At 39.0% G+C, this 27,316-nt stretch overlaps 1 protein-coding gene across 3 annotated transcripts in view; it reads left to right on the forward strand.

The window, feature by feature from the left end:
• sfmbt2 (Scm like with four mbt domains 2) overlaps positions 1-27,316 on the forward strand; it is a 217,983-nt gene that overhangs the window by 71,753 nt on the left and 118,914 nt on the right. For 2 of the 3 annotated variants that reach the window (XM_043714122.1, XM_043714123.1), the window contains one exon: positions 27,173-27,261. In XM_043714122.1, coding sequence (XP_043570057.1) covers positions 27,173-27,261 — 89 coding nt within the window. Of the gene's footprint in view, positions 1-15,254; positions 15,323-27,172; positions 27,262-27,316 lie in introns of those variants that run through there. The other variant, XM_043714124.1, reaches the window with a different exon arrangement.

Raw genomic sequence — 27,316 nt, forward strand, 5'->3', positions numbered from 1 at the left:
AAATGCCGGAGGAAAGATCACAGAAGCGCTTCACAGGAGGCTCCCAAGCACTGAGGATGTCACCTAGACAGGGGACGAAACATCTGCAACACAAATTCCCAGCTCGGCGAACAGAACCACAACAAGTTCTATTATCTTTCTCTCTTCATTTGACAAGTACTCTAATCAAGAATCTCAGTGTAAAGACACTCAAATCTGCACCATTTTAAAGTTTTAATAATCTGATGGAATGGAATATTCTATTACAAATTCAAAGCAATTAATTAAAAAAATATACTAAGTGTTTGCTGATTGCCTCTGTGAAACTGCTAAGCAAGCTACTTCTCCATAATTACACGACGACTGTTGGAAACACATGCACTTCGATACTAAAGTTGGTGAGTTTAAAACTGATTTTTTTTAAAAGGAGAGATTAGAAATTGGACGCATTTTAAAAATGGGTCTTCCATTTAAGACAGATTAGAATTTTTTTTTCTGCAGAGAGTCATTAGATTGTGGAATTCTGTTCTCCATAGAGCAGTGAAGGCTGGGTCATTGCATGTGTTGGATCCTTAATGGAAATGGGTTGCAAAGGTATAGGAAGTCAGCAAGAAAGTAGAGTTGTGGCCAAAATCAAATGGTAGAGCAGGCTTGAAGGGCCAGGTCTTGTACTTCTGCTCCTAATTCCAACTACGTACCAGAGAATAACAAGTAAATAACACATGCAGCATTATTGCAAATATACCATCATGATGTACTTCAAAACATATGCTGGCATATTATTTTAAAGAAATAGAGTCAACATTCCTGCATGCATGGTTTGTGACCATTCAACACCATTTCTTTCAAAGGCACCATTGCAATGCAGAAAATTTTATAATTTCTTTGCACACACTTCCATTTACAAATTCAAGTCTGACAAAATAGTAACTGACAAAACTGCAGTTCCATTTTGTAATACTCTGCAGGGCTGATAAAGTTGTGAATAATATTGCAAATGGGCAAGAATAAACTATTTCTCAGTAAAGGTAATTTATTTCAACAGCTTCACCATGAATTACAAAATGGAAACTTTTTACAAGATCAGTGCCATGAGTAATTTTGGACATCACGTTGCTGATCATATTCATAGTCAGTATATAGATATCAACAGTAAACGTTTCTTTTGGAAAGTTTGATATTAGTTTATGTAATTGATTAGAATTCTAGAAGTTTGACTTATTTAATGTTATGTTTATTAAAAATCCTATTTTTTTTCTCATTTTTCTCCTTTTCATGTGAAAGCAATCTTGTACTCACCAAAGTTATCAATCTTTAAATACACATCTGTAGAACGATTGGCACCAGGTTACTCAACTGTGGAAAACATCAAAATGAAGGGTCCTCCAATGTAAAGATGCCATCATACACATGTAACTATAGTCAGAGGCTTTGGTAGTAATCAAGAGCTGAACTCCTATTTGATTTCCTTCAATTTCCTAGCTCAGAGGTCCTGACACTTACTGCTGTCTCCCAGTGGAGATCAGGTAGCGCCGTGCTCAGCATATTTTAATTACAACTTGTTTAAAGCTGAAGCCATAGGTGACCCCCTTGTAAGGTCCACACCCCCCACCAACCCAACCTCCACTCCCAGCACCTTCCCCTGCAACCACAAGAAATGCAAAACTTGCGCCCATACCCTCCCCCCTTACTTCCCTCCAAGGCCCCAAGGGATCCTTCCATATCCACCACAAATTCACCTGCACCTCCACACACATCATTTACTGCATCCGCTGCACCCATTGTGGCCTTCTCTACATTGGGGAGACAGGCCGCCTACTTGCAGAACGTTTCAGAGAACACCTCTGGGATGCCCACACCAACCAACCCCACCACCCCATCACCAAACCCTTACCACCTGACGCCTGGAGGAAGAACACCTCATTTTCCGCCTTGGGACCAATCTTCTTCCTGACCTCTCCACTCCCACCCCACTCCAGCCTATCACCCTCACCTTAACCTCCTTCCACCTATTGCATTTCCAACACCCCTCCCCCAAGTCCCTCCTCCCTACCTTTTTATCTTAGCCTGCTTGGCACACTCTCCTCATTCCTGAAGAAGGGCTCATGCCCGAAACGTCGATTCTCCTGCTCCTTGGATGCTGCCTGACCTGCTGCGCTTTTCCAGCAACACATTTTCAGCTCTGATCTCTAGCATCTGCAGTCCTCACTTTCTCCTAGAAGATTTTAACCTACTGTGAAGCCATAGGATGTCTTGGTGAAGAAAACATTTATTGTATGCTTAAAACAAATTGAGTTTTAAAACCTAACTAGGAAATGCTGAACAAAATCATAAGATCAGACAGTATTTGTGTAGAGAACAAAATTTAACATTTCTACAAAATAAATATACTGCGGATGGTGGAAATCTGAAAACGAGGAAATACTCAGAACTGGCATTATCTATGAAAAGGAAAACTACACTAACTTTTTAGGTTGATATTCGTTAGATGAAAGGATGCTGAAATGAAACAATAACTCAGTTTCTCTTTTCACAGGTGCTACCAGATTTGTTTGGGCATTTTCAGAACTTTCTATTTTTTGTATGATTTGGGGCTTGGACACTTTTTTTACATCAGTGATATAGTTAGTGTTTAAACAAAAATAGGAACTGTTCTAAAATAAGTGTCTCACAGTTAATTCTCCTGAAATTGAGAGGCAACATTTTTGTGGTTCTAATAATTTTTAGAATCTCTACAATGTGGAAGCAGGCCATTTGTCCATAAAGCCGCTGAAGAGCAGCAAACCCAACCCCAATCCCCACACCCCATCCCTTTAACCCCATATTTACCATGGCTAATCCACCTACTCTGCATATCTGTGGGAGGAAATCGGAGCACCTGGAGGAAACTCACGTAGATATGGGGAGATTGTGCAATCTCCGCATAGACAGTTGCCCGAAGATAGAATCTAATCCAGGCCCTTGACTTTGTGAGGCAGCAGTACTAATCGTTGAGCCATCACACTGTCTGTGATGAGACACTTATGAATATATGTCACCATCATCCAAAATATTAAACGTTTTAAATTTTGAATTAAGCTCAACAAAAGCAGCTGCCCTTTTTCATTACCAGGTACAAAAGATGCTTAAATGAGCAAATAAAAACCAAAAGAGCTGCAGATGCTGCAAATCAGAGAAAATGGAAATTCCTGGGAAAGGTCAGCTGGTCTGACAGCATCCGTAGAGAGGATCAGAGTTAACATTTTGGGTTGAGTGACCCTTCCTCAGAACTCTGAGGTTTTCCAGCAATTTCTATTTTTGTCACTTAAATGAGCAAGATCAGTTAATACACACTTATCACAATTTCAGTAAATGATGTAGGTTGTGTCATGATAATTTGCTGTAGCACACATAACTTGCGCCTATTATTTGGAAAGATGGGACTATTTAGCAGCTGAGATGGGGAATGGAGTCAGAGAAAGAAAGTTCAGCAGGGGCATTACAAATAACGGTACACAGACTACAAAAGCATGTGCTACTTTTCTTATTGCTTTTTTTTAAACCAAGGAGAAGCTAACTAACTGCCCTGATTTAGAAAGGGAGCTGGAGGATTTTGCAAAACTATTAACACTATTCTCAAATATTGATAAACGTTGCACAATAGTTGGCAACTAAAATAAATCACAACATGTAAGAGGCATCAGAGGATCCCTAAGGATCAAAGAGAAAATTCCAGTAATTCTGGTATGAATCGTCCACAAGAACCAAATTGCACTAAGCAAGATCCCACAACTAGCAATCCAATGAAAGTGTTCTGGTGAATCTGTTTTGGTGATGTTTGTTTGGAGATCAATATTGGCCAGTACTCTAAGAGCTAAATCTTGATCTTCAGCAAATAGAATGAAAGAATCTTTTACACTGACCTGAACATTAGTTTAATATCTGAGCCAAAAGACACCTCTGACAATATGGCACACCCAGGATAGTGCAGTAGCATTCCTGTTGAGATTTTGTAACTGAGTGTGGAGTGGAACTTGAATCCATGACTCCCTGACTTAGGCAGAAGTGTCACCATTAAAATAAATGCAGGCAAGAGATCACAGCAGTACTCTAGAATGCGACTTGCTAGACTCTCCTCTTAAAATCCAACCACTGATCAATCTTCAAATACCAGTAACCAATACACACACAATGTTATAGTTTGCTTGCTCCAAATATTACAATTTCCAGCAGTGAGCTGCCTCCTTTTGAGTCCTGGTAGAGCTGTTGGATCTAAGTAAGAGTTTAATTCAGCTGTTCAATGCTAGATTATCTGTGTCAGATTTGTCAGTGTTTATGTAAATTTGGCATGATTATTCCAGTATAACACAAGCATAAGTGTCAGCATGGATGCTGACTTGCAGAACCTTAAGGTGCTGTTTCAGTTATTCTGTTTGAACCTCCTGAAGTAGAATAAATATTTGTTGGATTATGTTGATAGATTTGTAGCACAACTTTGCATTTGTGCAGTGGAATACCAGATGGAGCAGTCTATATTTCATAGATAAATATTGCAGTCATGGCAAGGGTATATCTCATTTTTTAAAAAAAGTTTCATTTGGACTTTTTAAACCCTTCAGGCATGGAATTACTTCAGCAGAGAGGGCAAGGAAGCAGCTATTTTTTTAAAAAATGTAAAAGGACCAATAGAACGATTCATCCTTTTGAGACAGTGAAATTGATATTGTGAGGAAGTTCAAAAGAAGCAATTGGCAGCTTATTTCCACAGAATTCTATGGCAAGGTACTCTGGTGGGGTGAAAAAGGGATACCAACTTGACTGTCAAAATTCTGGTAATTTTAATACTGCCAATGTAACCATTTTACACTTTTTGTTTTAGGTTACTGTTGGGAAGTACAGGGTTTTTTTGATGAAGTTGAATAGTATTTATAAAACTTATTCAAGTGTGGATGCTAAGAGAAGTTTTGTTTGTTTCAGTTACGAATACTGAGGCAGTGATGCAAGAGACTCACTTATCCCTCCTAAATGATCAGACCTATTAGGACGATTTTGTCGCTGATACACCATAGAAACCTTGACTTCCATTCACTTCCTCAAAAAAAACCAGCCAGCAGCTTTGAGGGCCTTCCAACAACCTGCTTAACAAAGTCTAAATATGTTTCTGAAACATAGTTAGCCCTGTCCTCTCCTTGTTCCCTGAATTCACTTCAAATTGCTTTTCCACCATAATGGAAGTTGCTTGGAAAATACGGATGTTTTCTGTATAATGCTGAAATTGAGGGGTTATTGGCATTGTTAACTTTTTACTTTGGACATTGAGGACTTTGACTTATTTTTCTACTTCTACTAATTTTTCTTCCCATTGCACTAGAGACAGGGCTTTTTTTTTCCAAAAAGGGTACTTCCACTTGATATTCGAAAAAGAAGAGGAAGACACAGAAGTACCTAGTGTGGTTACCCTCTGAATCTAAATGTATCCCCTTGCTATACATATAGCCACTCACTTATCAGATTTTTCTGGCCAGGAAGGTGTTAAATTGGATGTCACCACAGCCAGAAGGAACAGAAATGGAATGGCAGAGTGAGCAGTTGACTGCTAAAGTAAGGAAAACACAACTGGTAGTCTAGCATTTACGAGAGAGAAAATTTAAATCTCTCTATGACATCCCTTTGAACTATCTAACAAATTCCTTCTTGAAGATGGCTCCATGCCGGTGGGTGCCAATGCCAGACTTGGAGAGAGAGTTGCAACAGCAATAAATTTTGAAGTACTCAAATGTTCATTGAAGTGGTTCATCTTCCCTCCTCATGGACTCCTCTCTTTTAAGATGTGATAAACCTGAAGAGCTTGTTTAGATGTGTACAATGTGACACTTACCCTTGAAGAAATAACCGAGTGTCAGGGCATTGCAATGCTCGGAGAAATCAAATGACTTTGAAACTGCTGTTAGCAATCTTTTCTTAGCAACTCACTTCCATCTTCGCCCATTTGGTGGTTTCTCCTATTCACATTTCTATTTAATCTAATGCCTCAATTTCAAGCAAATTCAGTATTGATCCTTCCATCCTAATTTTTCTTCAGTGGTGCCACTTATGAGAAAACTTTTCTTGAATGGTATGCCCCTGCATGAAGTCGTGTGTTATGTTGAGAATTGAGGGTGCCTTGTCCCTTTTTTAACAAATGATTTGCCTTTGAGTACCAGCAAAAATCCTTGCATGCAATGTCTTTTTGTAAAAAAAAAACTGGTTGTTTAAGTGTTTCCGTGCTTTGAGAAGTTATCATTTACAGAAGTAAAGTTGTCTGAAATGCATCTGCTGAAGGAGAAAAAGTACAAAGAGGTTTGGGAAGGTGAGTATAGCTGAATAAGAGGGGAGAATATGCATTGGTACCGAAGTCTTGTCTTTACCCACAGAAATATAGAAGGTAGGAGCATGAGTCCGCCCTTTTGGCTCCTCCACCGTTCAATATGATCATCATCGAGCTCAATACCCTAATCCCGCCCTCCTTAAGTATCCTTTGATTGCTTTAGCTATGTCGACCTACTTCTTGAAAGCACAATGTTTCAGTCTCAACCACTTCCTTTGGTGAATTCCACAGGTTTACCACTCTCTAGCTGAAGAAATTTCTCCTCATCTCAGTCCTAAAATTTATCATGAACATCTTTTCTGCATCTAACCAGTCTAATCCGGTTAGAATTTTATAGGTTACTATGAGAACCCCCTCATTCTTCTAAACTCCAGTGAATACAATCCTGCCATCCTAGGAGTCAATTTAGTAAACCTTTAGTAAACCTTTGCTGCATTCCCTCTATAGGAAGCATGTCTTTAGTAAACCTTTGCTGCATTCCCTCTATAGGAAGCATGTCTTTCCTCCAATAAGGAGGCCAAAACTGCAGATGGTTTTCCAGGTGTAGCTTTACCAATGCCCTACATAATTGCAGCAAGGCATTCTTGCTCTTGTACCTGAATCAACTCACTATGAAGAATATACAGTTTGCCTTCTTTACTGCTGCTGCACTTATGATTACTTTCAGAAACTGGTAGATGAGGAAACCAAGGCCACATTGAACTTTTGTCATCTCTCAATTTACAGCCATTCAAATAATAGTCGTCTTTATTATATTTTTGCTACCCATCCTGTATGAAGTCATTGAATATTCATTCTCTATTTTTTAGTGGCTCTTAGAGCAGTGATTAGATTAGATTACATTACATTACAGTGTGGAAACAGGCCCTTCGGCCCAATAAGTCTACACCGACCCACCGAAGCGCATCCCACCCATACCTCTACATTTACCCCTTACCTAACACTACGGGCAATTTAGCATGGCTAATTCACCTGACCTGCACATCTTTGGACTGTGGGAGGAAATCGGAGCACCCGGAGGAAACCTACGCAGACACGGGGAGAATGTACAAACTCCACACAGTCAGTCGCCTGAGGCGGGAATTGAACCTGGGTCTCCGGCACTGTGAGGCAGCAGAGCTTACCACTGTGCCACCATGCCGCCATGACTGTTTCTGCCAACTTTCTGAATAGTAAGCATTATGCTACCTAATGGAGACTTCATCCCGCAGGCCCACAGATGAGTTAGATAATCTGGACTTTCTTCCATTGGCTGACACCCATTAAGAGGGAATTACCCTCATCCTGCAAACCTGTGTGGTGCAGATGCATCTGTCCATGATAGCACAGGTAGGAATGAATATAACTGGGGGAAAAGAAGTCCCCATTTTTTCCTAACCAGTGGATTCAACCTGCCACATTAGGGATGAATATTGGTGGATAATTAAACAACACATTAGAGGAGACTTCACAAATGTCCCATAGTCAATGATATAGGAGCCCAGCATATTTTGTGCAAAAAATAAATCTGAAACATTTGTAACAATTTTCAGCCAGAAATGTTGAGTGAATGATCTATCTCTGGAGGTCCTCAGCATCACGAGTGCCAGTCTTCAACAAATTCAAATCATTTCACATGATATCAAGAAACATCAAAGACTGGGATCTGACAACCTTTTGACAAAGTACTGAAGAGCTGTGCACCTGAACTTGATGAGCCCCTGGCAAACATGGAATACTTCCCATCTATGTACATGTGAAGTAGGATAAATTTAATCTGGCCAGCTACTGATCCATCAGACTATTCTTACGAACATCAATAAAGTGCTGGAGGCCATGCCTGACAAATCTGTTTGCATTCTTTGACGAGGTAATGAGCAAGTTAGGTAAAGGAGAACCAGTGGACATGATCTATTTGGATTTCCAGAAGGCCTTTGACATGGTGCATCACAGCAGTCTGCAAAATAAGACAAGAACCCATGGTGTTAAGGGCAAGGTATTGGACAGAAGATTGGCTAACTGGTAGAAGGCAGCAAGTAGGGATAAAAGATATTTTTTTTCTGAATGGAAGCCAGTGACTATAATGGAGATTTGCAGGGTCAGTTTGCAGCCACAACTCTAGGCAATACATTCCTATGTGGACAAAGGAACTGAGGGCATTGTTGCTAAGTTTGCAGATGGTACAAAGATAGATGAAGGGACAAGTAGTGTTGAGGCAGCTGGGAGGCTACAGAAGGACTCGGACAGGCTAGGAAAGTAGTCGAAGAAGTGGCAGATGGAATACAGTGTGAGAAAGTGTGAAGTTAAGCAATTTGGTAGGAAGAATAGAGGCATAGATTATTTTCTAAGTGGGGAAAGGCTTCAAATTTGAAGCCCAAACTAACTTGAGTATTGTTAAGGATTCCCTTATGGTAAACATGCAAGTTCAGTTGGCAGTTAGGATGGCAAATGCAATGTTTGCATTTGTTTCAAGGGGAAATACAAGTTTAGAGACATATTGCTGAGACTGGGTAAGGAATTTCAATTTGAAGTATTGAGAGTAGTTTTGGGCGATGTGTCTGAGGAAGGATGTGCTGACATTGGAGCAGGTTTACAAGAATGATCCCAGGGCTTGTCATATAAGGAGCAGTTGAGGTCTCTGGGTCTGTACTCTGAGTTTAGAAGGATGAGGGAAAATCTGATGGAAATTGAGGAATACTGAGAGGTCTGGAAAGAGTGGACATGGAGAAGACGTTTTCACTAGTAGGGGAGACTATGACCCAAGGGCACAGCCTCCGTGAAGAAGCAACCTTTAGAGCTGAGATGAGGAATTTCTTCAGCCAGAGGGTGATTAATCTGTGGAACTTATTGCCATAAAAGGCCATGGAGGCCAAGTCATTGTGTGTATTTAAGACAGAAATATGTTATTGAATTGGAAGGGGATCACAGGTTATTGGAGAAGGCAGGAGAATGTGGTTAAGAAACATATCAGCCATGATCGAGTAGTGGAGCAGACTCATTGGGCTGAATGCCGTAATTCTACTCTTACATCTATGGTAGGCTAATCAGTAGTGCTATCAAACAGTACTTGCTTAGCAATAGCCTGCTCACTGACTGTCAGTTGGGGTTTCACCAGGACCACTCAATTGCAACCTTATCATATCCTAGGTTCAAACACACAAGAGTTGAATTTCAGAGTTGAGGTGAGAGTAACTGCCTTTGATGAAAAGACTGCATTTGAGCAAGTATGGCATTAAAGTGTGGTAGCAAAACTAGAGTCAGTGGGATTCAGGGGAAAACTTCTGCTGGTTGGAATCATACCTAGCACAAAGGAGGATGGCGAGCTTTGAGAAGATTTGTAGCTCAGATTGAGGTTCTGGATATAGTTTTGCTTGCTCAGCTGGAAGGTTCATTTCCAGACGTTTCATCACTCTAACATCTTCAGTGGGCCTCCAGGTGAAGCACTGTTGATAATTCCTGCTTTCTGTTTATATGTTTGGCTTTCTTTGGGTTGGTGACATCATTTCCTGTGGTGATGTCATTTCCTGTTCTTTTTCTCGGGGTGGTATATGGAACTCTATCAACAAACACATCACGTTAGACCCCAAACATATAAATAGAAAGCAGGACTTAGCAATAGTGCTTCGCATGGAGGCCCACTGAAGATGTTACCTAATAGGGAGACGAAACATCTGGAAATGAACCTTCTAGCTCAGCGAGCAAAACTGGATCCACAAAGGAGGATGGGTGTAATTGGTGGAGGTCAGTTATCTCTTGCTAAAGGACATCTTTGCTGGAGTTTTCCTTGGTAATTTCCTATGCCCAACCTCCTTCAGCTGCTTCATCAAGGACCATCCCTCCATAATAACATCCAAAATAGGTATATTCAGTGATGATTGCATGATTTTAAGCATTAATCTCAACTCTTCAGATACTGAATTACTCCATGTTCAAATAAAGTAATTCCTGGACAATATGGAGGAACCTTAATTATCCAAATATCAATTATCCGAATTTTGGATTATCCAAAGAAGATCTCAAGGTCCTGATAGAACATTACATCAAAGAGGTGTTTCAACACTAATTGAGTCTTTTGTTCACCATGATTAAAAATGAACTCTGCTTACTGAAATGCTGCCGAGAACAGTCATGGACATTGATAGGAGCCCAGGCACAGTCTCCAAATTCTCGTGCTCTCGCTCTCATTCTCGTGCTCTCGCTCTCACTCTCGTGCTCTCGCTCTCTCACACTTTCCTGAGAGTTCTACATGGCTGTACCCTAAACACCCCTTCTCCAGATAATCTCTTCAACTTACTCTCAACCTACTCTCATAGCCATGGTATTTGTATGGTTCATCCAGTTCAGTTTTTAGTCAATAGGAACCCCCAAGATATAGATAGTGGACCATCCAAAGCATGTCCCCCATTCAGGGTTCAAGTTAGGAGTGTAATGAAATATTCCCCACTTGCTTGGATGAATAGCGCTCCAAAAGCACTCAAGAGGTTTGACACCATCCGAACACAGCAGTGACTGCATCCGCAAACATTTACTTTCTCCACCACCTATGCACAATAGCAACAATGTATACCATCTACCAGAGGGACTGCAAGTATTCACTGAGGCTCCTTAAACAGCACCTTCCAAACCTGGAGTCATAACCCTCTGGAAAGGTAAGGGTAGCAGACACCTGGTAAAACACCACACTTTCCATTTCCCCTCCAATCCATTCACCACCCTGACTTTCGAATATTTTGGCTTTCCTTCAGTGTTGTTGGGTCAAAAATCATGAAACTCTCTCCCTTACAGCACTTAGTGTACCAACACTAAATGTTCTGCAATGATTCAAGAAAGTAGTTTACCAATACTTCTCAAGAGTATCTAGGGTGGGCAATAAATGAGACTGCAATGCCCACATCCAATGATTGAATAGGAAAGAAAGTATTGGATATTGGAATCGAATAGAGATATGTCTTAAAAATAGCACAGGCAGCTTAAATGAATGTAGCAAATTTTGAGTAGATGGCTTTAATTGTAGAATCAGAATCTGAGAAATGAATAACCAGAGGCATAGATTTAAAATAATTGGTAAAATGATTTGAGTGGAGTTGAGAAATGTTTGCAACTGGAGGGTGGTGGTGGTCCAGAACTCACTGCCTGAAAGTGTGGCAGAGGCAGAAACCTTTATTGCATTCAAAATCTATTTAGATATACACAAATGCTGTCATCTTCAAAACTGTGAATGAAAAGCTGGAATGTAGTATGAGGCTGGTTTGCTCGTTTAAACCAGAAGAGTCATAACAGATTATTTCTATGCCATAAATCTCTTATTCTATCATCCAGTGCAGAAGGAGATCATTTGGCCTATTGTGCCTGTGCCAGATCTCTGGTAGAACTGTTCAATTAATTTCATTGCACAACTCTTTCCTCTTAGTCCTATATTATTTTCTTATAAGTACTAATCAATTCCAACATTTGGCATAGAGAAACAAGTTCAAACTTTAAAAAAGCTGCCTTTTTACCTATGTGTAATAGTTACAGAAATAAGTTCACATTTGTTACAATTATGGTGTTTTGATTTTCTATAACTTCATTGAAGAAAACACATTCTATGAAGAAAGTAAATTGTGAAGCAGTAATTGTTGTTGATACATTAGTATCATGTACTTTTGCAAATGTTCCTTTTCTACATATTGATGGGGATGAAAGTGGTCCTTGCTGACAGCACAAAATGGGCGGTAACAATTTCTTTTTCATTGGTCTTTGAGAGCAACTCACATCAACTTCAATTTCATGCTCATATTCAAACCAAGTAATCAATGTTTTTAAATACCAAACAATGTAGAAAAGTATGAGAGTCTAAAATATGAGCTGTTGTCACAGTTATGTCACTATTATTGTAAATGGATAAAAATAGGCACTGACCTCTTTGAGAAAAGTTTGTGATAAACTGCTATTTGGTGCTGTCAAACACTGATCAGAAAACCTCAAAATGCCAAAGATCAGTGATTGACGCAGTAGGGACTTGGGATTCTGTGGTCTAGATCTATTTTGAGGTAGCAATGACAGCCTAGATCATTATTTAACTGAGTTGCAAATTCAGCTGATGTTTCTCTCAGCAATGTTTACAGAGTCTCAATCATTTGCATCAATTAAATATTATCAAAAGTGGGCAGATTTTGATTTAAAAGAAATGTGAAATTGCTCATCTTTGAATAAAAGTGATAGTTTACAAAATCCTTATGCAACTTCCCCTTAATCTCTTAACTAGAATGAAAACTCAAGAGGTTTTAAAAGCTTGAATAGTACAGTGTAGACAGAGGTAGAAATGTAGAACTTGGGAGCAGGTATAGGCAATTTGGCCCGTTGAGTCTGCTCCACTGTTAAACATGATCATGGCTGATCCTTTACCTCAACACCTTATTCCAGCTTTCACCCCATACTTGACACCTTTAGCCTCTTGGGATCCTGCCCTCTTGTTCTGGATGCCCGGTCAGGAGAAACATCATCCCTGCTTCCAATCTGTCTAGCCCTTTGGAATTTTATGTTTCAGTGAGATCCTCTCTCTCTCTTATCGCCAATAAATATAGGCCCAGTCAACCAAGCTTCACCTCATACAACAAATCTGCCATTTCAGGAGCCAGTCAATCCTGGTGGCATTCCATTTCTGTCAAGTATGTCTCCTTGAGTTAGGAGACCGAATTTCACAGTATTCCAGGTGTAACCGAAAAATTGGTGCCGTCTGCTGAGAATGATTGCTAAGAAATCCCACTTGCATGCTGTCACGTTAGCTTAACGTGAAAGTGCCGATGTGCTTCAGAAAAGCCTAGCTTCTATCTATGGTCTATGCTTTAGTTGCAGAGCGCAGCGGTGTAAATGCTGCATGTGATCTGTGAGCCACGGCTGGAAAAGGGTGAATCAAATCAGGATTTCTGTTTTTGATGATCATTTAATGACAACTGCTCAAAAGTTAAAATGTGAATGTTGAAAGACCAGAAGAGTCATAACAGATTATTTCTATGCCATAAATCTCTTATTCTATCATAGAGAATAGTTACATTGAATAACCACATTTAGTATTTCGCAAACAAATTAATTCCAAGCACTACTTCAAATATCATGTATTATGTGCAGCATTATTTCCATGATGTTCGTACAATAATAATGATTAACTTGTAGATTACAGCATTCAGTCTCTATCAGTTAGCCTATGGATCACACGGACCCAAGTGTGATTCAAAAGCACCCCAGTGCTGGAAGGCCATGGGAACTTTTGATCTAAAGTCACCGGCTTATCTTGTGTCAGCCACATTTAACCATGTGTCACAACTCAAATTACAATTTTTTATGTATCCCAAAAATCCTGTTTCTGAAAAAGATTCATTTAATTTTGTATCTGATCTTAGAGAGTTAGTAGAGTAAGCTGTTTAACTGTGGATAGCATCACATTCACTGTTATCTGATTTCCACACGTAAACTTTTTAAGCAGTTATTATTAGATTCAAACCCTGGTTGTTTCTTGCCATATCTTTTCCTAGCCCAGTGGTGCTGAGACTATTTGAGGCATTGAATTGAGCGGAGTCAAAATAGATCAGCAATAATGCTGTAGGATAGTTGTTACTATTAAGTAGATTTCAATTGATATGTTTCACATCTTACTCTGAATTGATTAATAATCTTGATTGGTTACTGTAATTTGTTCATCTATCTTGGGGATGATTAGAAAGTAATGCCCAGTTTGGGTTGGAAATGTTTTCCTAAGTGCATGGCAGTTTTTGTGTTTTGATGTCATACATGGGGATTAAGCATCTATCTCTAAGATGTAATTGCTGGTCTGTGATTTATAAAATTTTGTTGGCAAGTAAATAAGCACATTTTACTTTTTCTCACTTAGTTCTGTAGGTGACAATACGTAGGTACAAGAGGTGATGAGTCTCTGATCAATAATAACTTGTTTTTATCATAAGAATAATAAGAACAAGCAATAAAAGTGGCTGAAGTTACTCCCTGGAGTAAATTACTCTTAATTATTTTCATTTGTAAAGTGAAATGGAAGTTATAAAAAGGTTTTAAACATGAGGCAATGTTTGCCCATTATCAAAATACCAGCTGGGTCTGGCAAGCAGAAAGTGGACCAGCTGTGTGTGACACTTCATTGTCATTCATTGTGCTCCACTTGCTATAATGGGCTATAATTCACTGATAAGTATATTGCTTCCTGAAATGAACCATATGTGTGAAAATCTCCAAATTTCTGTTGAGGTGATTACTTATTTTTTCCTCTCATTTTAGCTAACAGCAATGTTATGCTGGTTGGAATCTTTCTGCAGTACCAAGCATTTCATTAGCACGTTATTTGTCTACAGAATGGTTGGCTGTCCAGAACAGTAAAAATTTAAATTAAGATTGTGTTCCATTTTGATCTGTCATTTAGGCTTCTACAACAGCTTTGCTATAATGGATTTACTTTTAATAGAACTTCATTGGTGCAATCAGCACACTGTAGCAAAGATATTCAACGACAAGGGACCTAATTACTGGGATTGTGAAGCTTTGTAGGCTAATCTGTGCCTGAGTACTGAGCGACCATTTAAGATGCTTGCTGCTTCTGTTATTGAATGGCAAATCTCTGTTGAATACCCTGCTGTATGTCATTCATCTGGAATGAATAGGTGGAAGATGCAAAGCTTTACATATCACTCTTTACAACTAGTTGTTCATTGACTGTTTCAGACAGCATTTTCAAGATCTTTCATTCACCTACTTGGTGAGCCTTTTTAATTTAATGCTTCTTGCTGGGCAAATGCTTATTTTGGACATTGGACCTAATCTCTTTCTGTCATCATGCAATGAACAACTAAATATGTGCAAATTTAATCACATTAATAGTGAAAATTGCTATATCTCAATATGCCTGAATTTAATCATTTTTTCAAGAATGAGGACTGTTGTTATATTTATTATTCATACTGTGATCTCTGACCACATTGCAAATGGAATATAACAAGAAGACATCAAAATGTGTTATACTGCTTGGAAAGAGTAAGTTCTAAGTTTGTTAACCAGCGGCTTGCAGATTTACTTAAATGTCTTCCTGAGGAGAATTTTTAATGTAGTTGCTATGGTGTTTAAAGCATGGCCTGGAAGAGCAATGGGCTTTCAAAGAAATAGAATTTATAGTTTTAAAAAAAGTCAGAACTATGTTAAACTAAAAAAAACCCGGGCTTGCTAAGAATCTTTGTTCACTGTAACCAATGCAGTGGTCAAAATGAGCCTTTACCATCAGAAGGCTGTATTTTTTCGATCAGTTAAACATTCAAGAAGTGTCCTTTTGTGGATTAGAAAGCTACTTCTGTAACTTCAGGAAAATAGTATTATGAGTTATCACAATGTTCTTCACTGCGTTCTTCGGAAAGTGCTTTCTTATTGCAAATCTATTTGTGTGTTTAAGGAACTTTTGAGGTTATGAAATATTTATTAGCTTTTATTGATTGAGGAAAAATCATTTAAAAAGAAGAATGGGCTGGATGTTGTAAAACTGTTGGGTGCGGTTTTAGTGGGGGTGGTCGTATAATATAGTTTAGGTGGCTAGCCGACCACCTTCTCACCAATACTAAACTCACCTATATAATGCAAATGATGGATGGGTACTGAAAACTGAGGGTTTTCCCTCCAGCAATATTTTAACCCAATGCAGCAATACTTGTTTTATCCTGATTAACATTAAATAAGGACATAGATGTTGTGGTATTGAAAAATACAACAGATGTTAATGACAATTACTTATTCTACACATATTACATTTATGGATGCATCAGTATCTGGGGTAACATAAAGCTATTCTCTCAATGCTGTGTATTGCTTCAGTTGATCCTAGATTAGGTGAAGTATGTGATCGTTATATCCTTGCTATATATGGTGCTGAGGACAGAGGCTAGGAATTCTGTATCAAGTAACTCTCGCTCCAGTGTGCCCTGTCCCTGTCGCCATCTACACGGCACAAGTCAGGAATGTGGTGGATACTTTTCTCTTGCCTGGATAACAGCAGCCAGGACAAAACCAGTTGCTTGTTTGGCACTCAATGCAGCATCTTCAATGTTTTCTCCCTTCACCACACAATGTGTACCATTTACAAAATGCGCTGTCGTATCTTACTAAGACTGCTCTGGCAGAACCTTCTAAGCCTGCAATCTCTACCACCTAGAAGGACAAGGGCAGCAGATGCATGGGAACATTATTGCTACATGTGATTTCCTTTCCAAGCTACACACCATCCTTGCCTTGGAAATACATAACTGTTCTTTCACTGTCACTGGGCCAAAATCCTGGAATTTTCTTCCGAATAATACTGGATATACCTACTTGCCAAGGCTACAGTAGTTCATACACCTATCTCACCATCAGCTCCTCCATGACAATTAGAGATGCACAGTAATTGCTGGCCTGGACTTTGATGCCCATATGCCATGAATGAGTAAAATTAAAAGGAAGAAAAAGAAACTGACACAGTATGTCAATATGCCTTTGAGATATATTGATATAATGACCTTGAGAAACAAAATCAGTAGCCTGCCCACCATATGCTAGTAAATTATGAAGACTCAATTGAGTTTTTTTTAAGCTCAATTGACCGTAATACCCAGAAGTCTATGCCATAAAAAGTTGGCTAGTGAGTAACATTCCATTTTAAAAAAAAAGTTTCAAAAACAGCAGGAAGGAAAGGAGTATTATCTTCGGGGGTTGTCTTGGCATTCTTTCTAATGTGTTATGTAGAGAATTAGGCACAAAATTCTATCTGAGTTGCCTAATGATTTATGAAATTTTAGCACAATTTTTGGCTTTTTTAACTCTTTTATTTATAAAGAAGTTTATTCCAATTTTTTAAAATAGATTTTTGTTTCCAACTTTATCCTGTCAGAATCAAAAAACAGTTAACGTTGTGTATGTTTTACAAATGAAATAACAAATTCAGAAATCAAAACTGAACTTTAAATTTTAGTGTTTTAAGAGGAAAGTCATGAAAACCTCAGTAAATATTCCTTTTAGTTTTTAATGAAAAACGCAATACTTCATGGTGCTACTTCATGTAGCTTCTATAAATAATTAATCATTTTGGTAGCACGGAATCTGTGCACTTTACATATCGTAATTTTACATGCAGTACTTTGTTTGACCACTAGAGAGAAATTGCAGCTTTTATTCATCTGCGCACAATCATGAGTTATGTAATTCTTTTTTCAAGTTTATGTGAACTTATACCATGAATATCTTAAGATAATTTTGTTTGCTTTGGTTGTGCTATTCTGCCTTTTGAGTACTTAATTCCTGTAGAAATCTATGCCATACTTTGTATTAATCAAATACAGAGTTATGCCTCCCTAAAATAAATGGCCTAAAGGGTTAAATATTATTTGTAATTAAGCAGATTGGGAAGAAATTATTTAAACTAATATCTCATCTGATAATAGTAACTTTGGGAGCATTTGATTCTGTTGTTGCTCTCCTATATTCAGCTTCCAAACTAAATGCTGCTACTTTTTTCCAGTGCTTATGGTATGCCCCTCTCTGAAGTCACCGTCGTTATCCTGTCAAACCTTCTGTTTTCTTCATTGATAGTAAATTGTGCAGAGTTAATGCTGATGATAACATTTAAGAATACGCATGAGTAGATGCCCCACGTTTGCATTTATATAGTTATCATACTGTTATAAAGCAAGTTGGGATCTCCCTTGATTTAAATTTGTTGATAGGAGTCTTTTGGGATATTTTGTGTGAAAAAATTCCAATTGTAAATTTGCTTTGTATACATTTAAAATTTTCAACAATGTATTATATTAGTAGCTGGGATTTTCTTTCTGACATGCAGTCAACTCGACATAATTCATTTACATAACCATGATTTCCTCATTTGAAAATACTGGAGCTGGAGAATTTGCTCCTGTCCAGACTCTCCTTTTCCTCTTGTGCATGTGACAGATGGCGCTATGCATCAGGCGATAGCAGCTGAGATTATGCATTAATGGAAACTATAGAATGCAGAAATTTGTCCTTTGTGGGATTTAGGACTGAAAAGCCCTAAAATCTTTGTATGTAGTCAATGTTAACTGGCCATGTTAATGCATTTGATTTACAATGAAACTCAATGGCTACATGCCAGAAACCTTTTTTGTTGCTTTCTCAATTAATTTATCACATATTGACCTTTTTTGGGAAACTGTACATATTAAAGTGTTTTTCTTGTAGCATTTGCAGGGATACCTTTGATATTGGTTTTTATTATAGTTGATTGCCTTTATGATGTAGCGCACAATTCAGAATTAAAAATCACACAACACCATGTTATAGTCCAACAGGTTTAATTGGAAGCACACTAACTAGTCCAATTAAACCTGTTGGACTATAACCTGGTGTTGTGTGATTTTTAACTTTGTACACCCAAGTCCAACACCGGCATCTCCAAATCATGACAATCCAGAATGTTTTTGTCCCTGCCTATTAGGAAAGATTGAAGGATTGGGGTAACTAGACAAGAATGTACAGGAGGTATTTTACCTTGCCAGGTGCGTTATTTGACATTATTCATGTGTTTCCTGGAACAGATTAGTTCATGTTCTGATTTTGTGTATCAATCTAGCCAGCCTCCTTTTGGTATGTACTGTTGTGTTTGGTGTGGGCATTCTAGAAGGAGCTGCAATAGACTCCAATGTTTTTAAATTTATAGATCAAGCTTAAATATCATTCTCTGACATGGCCTACAGATGTTCATAGATATTATGTTAACTAACATTATTAAATTGCTAATTTCTTTTATATTAGCAAACTTTTCGGAGGTAATTAGTACTTTTAAAATATGATTTTGCATTTGCTAACGAATCATCAATTGATTCTGAATCCGTTTTACTCTGTCAGTACATTTAAATGTCTGTGTTAAGCTTCATTATCTAAATCAAGATAGACAGAAGTGGAACAGTAGTACTTTGAGCAGAACATATTGGTAACATAGTCTTAGGTAATCTAGTTGGATTCCAGTTCACAGGCTTATGACAAAAATCTATGCAGTTGTGAAGATTATTTGATATGATTGTGAAAATTGCGTTTTCTTTAACATTATACATTTTAATATGGCGCATAGTCACTTACTTTGGATCTGACCTACTTTAATCTTTTGTAATTCACCTACCGTCATAAAAGGACCACAGCAGAGGCCATCTTCCTGGACCTACATTCATCCTTGGAACATCTGGATAACAAGGATATTTACGTCAGGCTCCTAATTATTGACTACAATTTCACCTTCAACATCATAATTCCAAACAAACTCCTCTCTAAAACTCTGAGATCTAGGGACTCGGCTCCCTCCTCTGTAAGTGGATCCTCAACTTCCTGACCCATAGACTGCAATAGTTAAGACACCTCCACAATAATCCTCAACATTTGTGTTTAGTTTCATACTATACTCCTTATACACACACAATAGTGTGGCCAAATTCTACCCAACTCCATTTGCAAGTTTGCTGACAATCCTACCATTGGAGATCGGATCTCAAACAACGACAAGACAGAATACAGCAAAGAGATAGAATGCTTAGCGATATGATGTAAAGACAACAATCTCTCCATCAATGTCAGCAAAATGAAGGAGCTGGTAATGACTTCAGGAAGCAGAGTGGAGGGCACGCCCCTGTCTGCATCAGATGTGCTGACGTGGAGATCATCGAAAGCGTCATGTTCCTGGGAGTGATAATCACCAATAATCTGTCCTGGTTTACCCATATTGATATGCAAGTCAAGAAAGCATAACAATGTGTTTACTTCCTTAGGAAGCTATGGAAATTTAGCTAATCCCGTAAGTACTCTAACCAATTTTTATAGATGCACTATAGAAAGCATCCTATCTGGATGTATCACAGTAAGGAATGGCAACTGCTGTTCCCAAGAGCACGAGAAACTACATAGAGTCGTGAACACAGCCCAGTGCATCACAGCCTTCTATCCATTGGCTCCATTTGTACTTCCCACTGCCTCGGGAAAGCAAGCAACATCATCAAAGACCCCTCCCACCCCAGTTTTGCACTATGTAGAGAGATGGCTGCAGTTTTAAAAATCATGTTTACTGGAGAATATTGTTTGCAACTGTCTGCTCTGTGTGGGTGTGTCTTCAATACATACGCATCTTCTTGGGCAACATAGCCTGTATCATTTGCTTGATCTCATGCACTGTCTTATAGCTTTGAACATATATCACCTGAGCTGAAAAATTGATGCTAACTCATAATGCATAGGTAGCCGTAATTTGTCATTAGTATTTATTCATTGAAGGTGGGGTCGGGGGGGAGTGAATATGACTGTGGGCCAAGTTTAGACCTAAGCGTGTATTTTGAAATATCTCCCGTTTCCCCCCCCCCAAAAAAGAGGTTGTCATATAAGCCAGGTTAACTTGTAAATCATGATCTATGAGAATTAAAATAATAAATCTGAAGTTCAATTCCATACATTCCTGATTTTCCAAAAGTTTCAGTACTTTACACTCTTGGAAAGTATGAAGTGCTTTCCCCAGCTGAGATGAAACTAGTACTTGTCATGTAGAATCTCTCTCAAATTGCAAGAACTATAAAGAATCATTAGTAAAACTATAGTAATGTCTCACTTGCTGTATTTATCTGTTAAAGAATGGTCCACAGGGATTGAAAAGACTAATAAATGAAAATAAATTAACTGTTATCCATCTACTACTGGAATCTCCAGGAAACTTCAGAATTCTTTGGTTCATCAATTTGTTGTACATTTCAATTTTATTGTCCAGAATATGTTTTCTGTCAGTGGTGGGAACTCATATGTGATGCTGAAACAAACTCAATTTCATTTCATTTACTTTGTTTAATAAGTCCTGTCCTAAACATCTGATAACTATTAGTAAACAAGTGTACAGTTAAATTCAGTTAGTCATTCTATTGAAGGAACTGAGATAGGGTAGGAGTTTGCCACCAGGTATTGACACTGAGTCTGTCATAAATTGTGGAGCCAGCTCATTTAGGTGGGCTCATGAATGCATCTGTGCAGTGTAAATACAGCTTGCAATGCCTCAGGTAGATGGGAAAGAGGTTAGGAACTAGCTCAGATAAAAGATAGGCCCTGAGTTGACTATGAAAAATGAAGCGAGAGCTTTGAGTTAGAATGATGAACTTGGAGGAAACAAAGAAATCTGGTACAGTCTTGAGTAATCTACTCAATTATCTTAAATTGAGTAAGATAATTCATAGGCTGGTAACCAGGAGCGTATCCAGGAAAGTTCATACCCGAGAAAGTCCAGCTACATCTGGTTTGGAACAGTTAGATTGCTTAGCAACATCATAATCAGAATAAGTCAAGACAAACATCTGGTTAAATGGTCATCCAGATCTCATGAAGGTTGATTGCAGAACCAATTTTTAATGAAATTTGCTCTGACTTCCAGCCCTTAGGTTTGCACAAGACCTTGGCTATACTGAGAATCTATACTGTGATCCTTTACAGATTAAGGATACAACTTTGGTTCTGGTCTCTAATGAAAAGCAGCAAATTCAGTTACCAGTGATTGTAATGAAAGGCTAGGACCCAAGCTTAATAGGGTGAAATTGACTGTGAGAGATTGACCTAGATTGGCCCAACATCTTTCAATTAGAAAATGGCTGCCTGCATGAAGCACTAATTAAATACCCAGAAATCTTCCAGGAAGGTCTAGGGACTATCCGAGGAGCTGAAGCCATTTTGCATGTTGACCAGGAAACAATTCCGTGATTCTGCAAAACCTGCCCAGTGGCATTTGCCTTATGGGCAAAAGTAGAGGCAGAAATCTGAAGGCTCGAAAGTGAAGGATTCAAACCAGTCCAATTTGCAGAATGGGCAGCACTGGTCAAACTGATTTTGAAGCCCAGTGGGTCAGTTCACCTTTGTGGGGATTTTAAGCAAATCGTAAAGCATTTCTTGCAGCTGAATAAATACCCAGTCGCTTGGTTAGAGGATTTATACACAAAGCTGACAGGAGGACTATCCTTCACTAGACTGGACATGAGCCAAACTCATTTGCAATTGCTATTGGATGAGGATTCCTTGAAGTACGCTACAATTAATACTAATAAGGGTTTGTACCAACATACAAGACTGCCATTTGGGGTATCATGGACAATGGAGAATATTTTGCAAGGTTTACGTCCGATTGTCATTTATGCAAATAGATGACATCCTGATAACGGAAAACTAATAAGGAGCATTTAAGGAATTTGAATATAATCCTAAGGCATATTCAAGGCAGGCATTCACTGAGAAAGGAGAAATATTTGTCCCAGGTCCCCCAAGTGACTGACTTGGGTTACAGAGTGGATAAGACCAGATTACACACTTTAGAAGATAAAGTGAGGGTGATCAAAGGTGCCCTAGTTACTATGTCTGTCCAGGAGTTTAGGTCATTTCTTGGGCTGGTAAATTACTTTGGAAATTTTATACATGACCTGGCATCTATGCTGACACCTTTGCATCAACCTCTTTTTAAAAAAATGGTCAGGCTTGGAAACGGTATCATCGACAAGCCTCAGCCTTCAAATGAAGTGAAAAAACAGCCATCATCTTCTAAGATGTAGGCAGACTATGATCCCAGAAAAGATCTGGCTTGACATACGATACCTCCCTGTAGTACATCGGGGTGGTATTAGCTCATAAATGGCCAATGGAGAGGAAGGCCCAATAGCTTATGCACCAGGACTTTGGCTAATGATGAGTGAAAATACACCCAGATAGATAAAGAAGGATTGGCAGTCATATCTGGAGTCAGGGAGTTCCACCAATACCTTTATGGACAAAAACTCATCATGATCACGGACCACAAGCCCTGTTTAAAGAGATATGGCCCATTACCTCAGGCTGCACTTAAAAGTGGGCTCTACAACTAAGAGCCTATAATTATAACTTGGAATACTGTCCAGGAGGCTAAGTAGCAAATGCAGATGCGTTGAACCACCTCCATTAGCAGATGCACCACTGGTGGTACCTCCAATGGAAGAGTTTGTAAAAATATTCAATTTTATGGACATGCTCCCAGTCACAGCTGACAATATCAGACGTTGGACATAGAAAGATCCAGTCCTTCCCAAACTGAAACAATGGTATTGATTGGGGAAACCAAAGGACCATCTCAACTGGAATTGAAATATTTTGGATGTGGAGAGATCTGCTCACCGTATAGGATGCCATATTGTTATGAGGAGCAAGAGTAATTGTCCCGAGCAAAGGTTGCCATCAAATACTGGCTGAATTTCACCAGGGCTATCCAGGGGTCACCAAAAAAGAAGATATGTCTAGTAGCCAGGCTTGGACACAAGCATAGCTGCATTGGTGGGCCAGTGCCCAGAGTGTTGTCAAGGACAAAAATTACCATTAGAAACTCCCTCACATCCATTGGAATGGCTGGGTAAACCTTGATTTGGGTGCATGTTTACTGTATAGATCCTTTCATGGGCTCAATGTTCGTCATTGTAGATGCCCACTAAAGTGGTTGAATGTGCACCGGTCCATTTGAGAAACACTGGGATGACAATAGAAAAGCTGCGTGCATCTTTCTCGATGCAAGAGTCCCGGAAATGCTGGTCATAAATAACATTCTGGATCAATGGTGCTGGAAGAGCACAGCAGTTCAGGCAGCATCCGGGAGCTTCAGCAAAATTGATGTTTTGGGCAAAAGTGAAGGGCTTTTGCCCGAAACGTCGATTTTGCTGAAGCTCCTCGATGCTGCCTGAACTGCTGTGCTCTTCCAGCACCATTGATCCAGAATCTGGTTTCCAGCATCTGCAGTCATTGTTTTTACCTTGGTCATAAATAACAGGCTAGCAGGGAATTTGGTTATTTCTAAAAGTCGAATGGGATTCAACATATAAGGACAGCTCCATTTTACCTATCATCCAATGACCTGCAGAAAGATCTGTCCAAACCTTGAAGGTTGGATTGAAGAAACAAGATGCCAAGCCGTCGCTGTTCTTGTTTGAATTCAGGGCCACACTCCAAGGAACTAAAGGATAACACCAGCAGAGTTGCTAATGGGTAGAAGACTCCACACCAGGTTCAGTCTGGTCTCCCCAGACCTGTTGGGGAGGGTGAAACAGCATGAGAAACTCCAATGCTGGCCCCAAGATACTGCCAAATGAGAGAGAGAGTTTGATATAGGGAATGAAATTTTGTGTAAGAATCACCAAAACGGCCCCTCCTGGGTAAGAGGCAAAGAACATAGAACATTACAGCGCAGTACAGGCCCTTCAGCCCTCAATGTTGCGCAGACCTGTCATACCAATTTGAAGCCCATCTAACCTACACTATTCCTTATCGAATGCCTTCCTGAAATCCATATACACCAGGTGTGATCGATGCAAGGTCATTACCCATTTGATGTGTAACGTTCGGGTGAGTGTGACGATCCTGAGTAAGCATATGGACCAAATGAAAGCTGTGAATTTTCAAATAATGTCGGAACAAAATATGTCCTGGCACTCAGAACAGTCAGAAATGCTGCCAGAACATGGGGGTTCACTATCTTGATCAAATATTTGCCAAGTCCTCAATCAGAGAGGGACATGACAGAAATAGACATTTTTGCCATCAGAAGAGAATTAAGTTCTGCTGAGGCACTCCTGGTGTAAGAGGTGAACTCTCGTGCATTACGTGCCACCTGTGTCTGACGTCAAATTGGACAAACCTGATCTGGTGTTAAAATGTCCCAGGAGGCTCCCGAAGAGAAAGGATCGGTCTATGGCCGTGGACTTGGAGGTGAAGGATGTAGTGATTGTAGTGAGGTCAGCCAGTTGGACTACATAGAGTATGGGTTCTCTGGGGCTGTTAATCTGTTCCAATCATGGAGTCACGGCTGATATATCTGAGATATAACTGACACTCATTGATAACCTGTCTCTGTGTGAGGCAGTACTATAGTCAAGGGCTGTTCATGGGTAAATAAAAGGGTAACTTAGTGAAGGGACACTGCCTGTGTGGAGTTATTTCATAGTGTGTTTCAAAATAAGTGCTTGGATGGAAATGATATCAGCATAGGATGAACAGGGAGTACGTTCTGATTTCTTGATTTCTACTCAACAATAATGTTTTTGTATTCATGCCTTGGCTTCTGTAAAACTAGTAATGTAGTGCTAACCAAAACTATGCCGATTATGGCAGGAAACCTGCAAATGAGCTCTGGAACAAAAAAAAAGTACACTTCATTTTCCATGCAGATTCAAATATTTCATGCTGTCAAAATAATTTAATAAACTCAAACCTGGTTAAAAGAACTTGCATTTATACAAGTCTGCACAGGTGTGACAGTATATACATTGTCTTTTTTACATTCTTCTGATGGGTCAGTTATCCAGTTTACAGACATGAAGAGCCCTTTAGTCATTATAAATATTTCAGACAAAATAATATTCCTTTCCAAATAGTCACCTGCTGTGAATTGTTTTTCCTCTACTGGTGAAATTTAGTACGATTTCATCTAGACTCTATTGTGTAAGCCTGGAGAAAGTGAGGACTATGAATGCTGGAGATCAGAGTTGAAGAGTGTGGTGCTGGAAAAGCACAGCCGGTCAGGTAGCATCCGAAGAGCAGGAGAATTGACATTTCATGAATAAGCTCTTCAGAATGAGAGGGTGGCCCAAGGGGGCTGAGAGATAAATGGGAGGGGGATGGGGCTGAGAGGAAGCTAGCTGCAGGTTTGATAGGTCGGGGAGGAGAGTGGAGCAGATAGTGGGAAGGAAGATGGATAGGACAGGTCAAGAGGGTGGTGCTGAGTTCGAAGGTTGGATCTGGGATAAGGTAGTGGAGAGGGGAAATGAGGAAACTGCTGAAATCCACATTGATTCCCTGTGGTTGGAACGTCCCAAGGCAGATGACAGCTTATTGTCAGTCAGCGTATGTAGGCAGCTTATTGTCAGTCAGAAATATGTTTTTAATCCATAACTGTGATAGCCAAGTGTGTGTGTTTTTTTTAAAATTAATTTTGAAATAAAGTCTAGAAATTTTATCAACATCACTTCTTTTGTTTATATCAGTGCTAAGCTGATACTTCTTTGTTTTCTTTCCATGTAGCTAAAGTTGGCAACATTATGGAACAGTCAGTGGGAAAGTTGTTGAAAAATGGTGAAGCATCTCAAGTACTGATGCCTCTTTCCTGATTATAATACCCCTGTAATGTGATTAGATTGTGATTTTGTGTTTTTTTCATGATACACTTTCCACTGTTTTATTCAATCTTTTCAAATGTTAGGTATGATTTAACAGAGAATTAAATTAGGTACTTACCCCTCGACCTGACTTTAGTAGAGAGAGAGCACACATTGGCAGTTTAACTTGATAGTTTCCAAATACATTAATATCATTATGTAGATTAAAGATCTATTACACAAAGAGCTTTAGAACATTAGACACTATAGTGATGTGTCAGAGCTCGATATTTTTGTTTGTGGTGAAGTGACTGACTTTAATGATTTTAGGCCAAAGTACTAGGATTGTTTACTATATGGTTCAAAACCATCTCTTTCGAGTTCCAAGTCATTAATATCAATAGTAGAATATATGGAACAGCTTACTATTATTTAACCATGAACTGATTGTGTCAGTATTGTGACAGCAGCACTTGAAATCTACTATGTAATTACTACGCTTGTGTTTGTGGGATTAAATAAACTATGCTATCTTGATATTTTAATCAAAATGCTGTGAAACCTGGATATTTATACCACTACTTGAAACAATTTAAAGCTTACCATGTGCTTAATAAATGTTAACAATACACTAACAAGTAACAGTATTTAATGTCAGTCTCCTGAGAGGGAAAGAATCTTGTTGGTTTACAGGAATTTTATTTTTCTTGTTTTGCAGCGATTTGTGAGAAACATGGAGACTGGACAGAGTTTCTAATTCGAGATTTGACAGGTGCAAGGACAGCTCCAGCAAACCTCCTGGAAGGGGTAATCTTCGAAACATGTTCATAAAATAGACTTAAACAGCGTGTATATGTTTTAA

Source organism: Chiloscyllium plagiosum, chromosome 23 (genome assembly GCF_004010195.1).
Source record: "Chiloscyllium plagiosum isolate BGI_BamShark_2017 chromosome 23, ASM401019v2, whole genome shotgun sequence".
Classification (NCBI taxonomy): Eukaryota; Metazoa; Chordata; class Chondrichthyes; order Orectolobiformes; family Hemiscylliidae; genus Chiloscyllium; species Chiloscyllium plagiosum.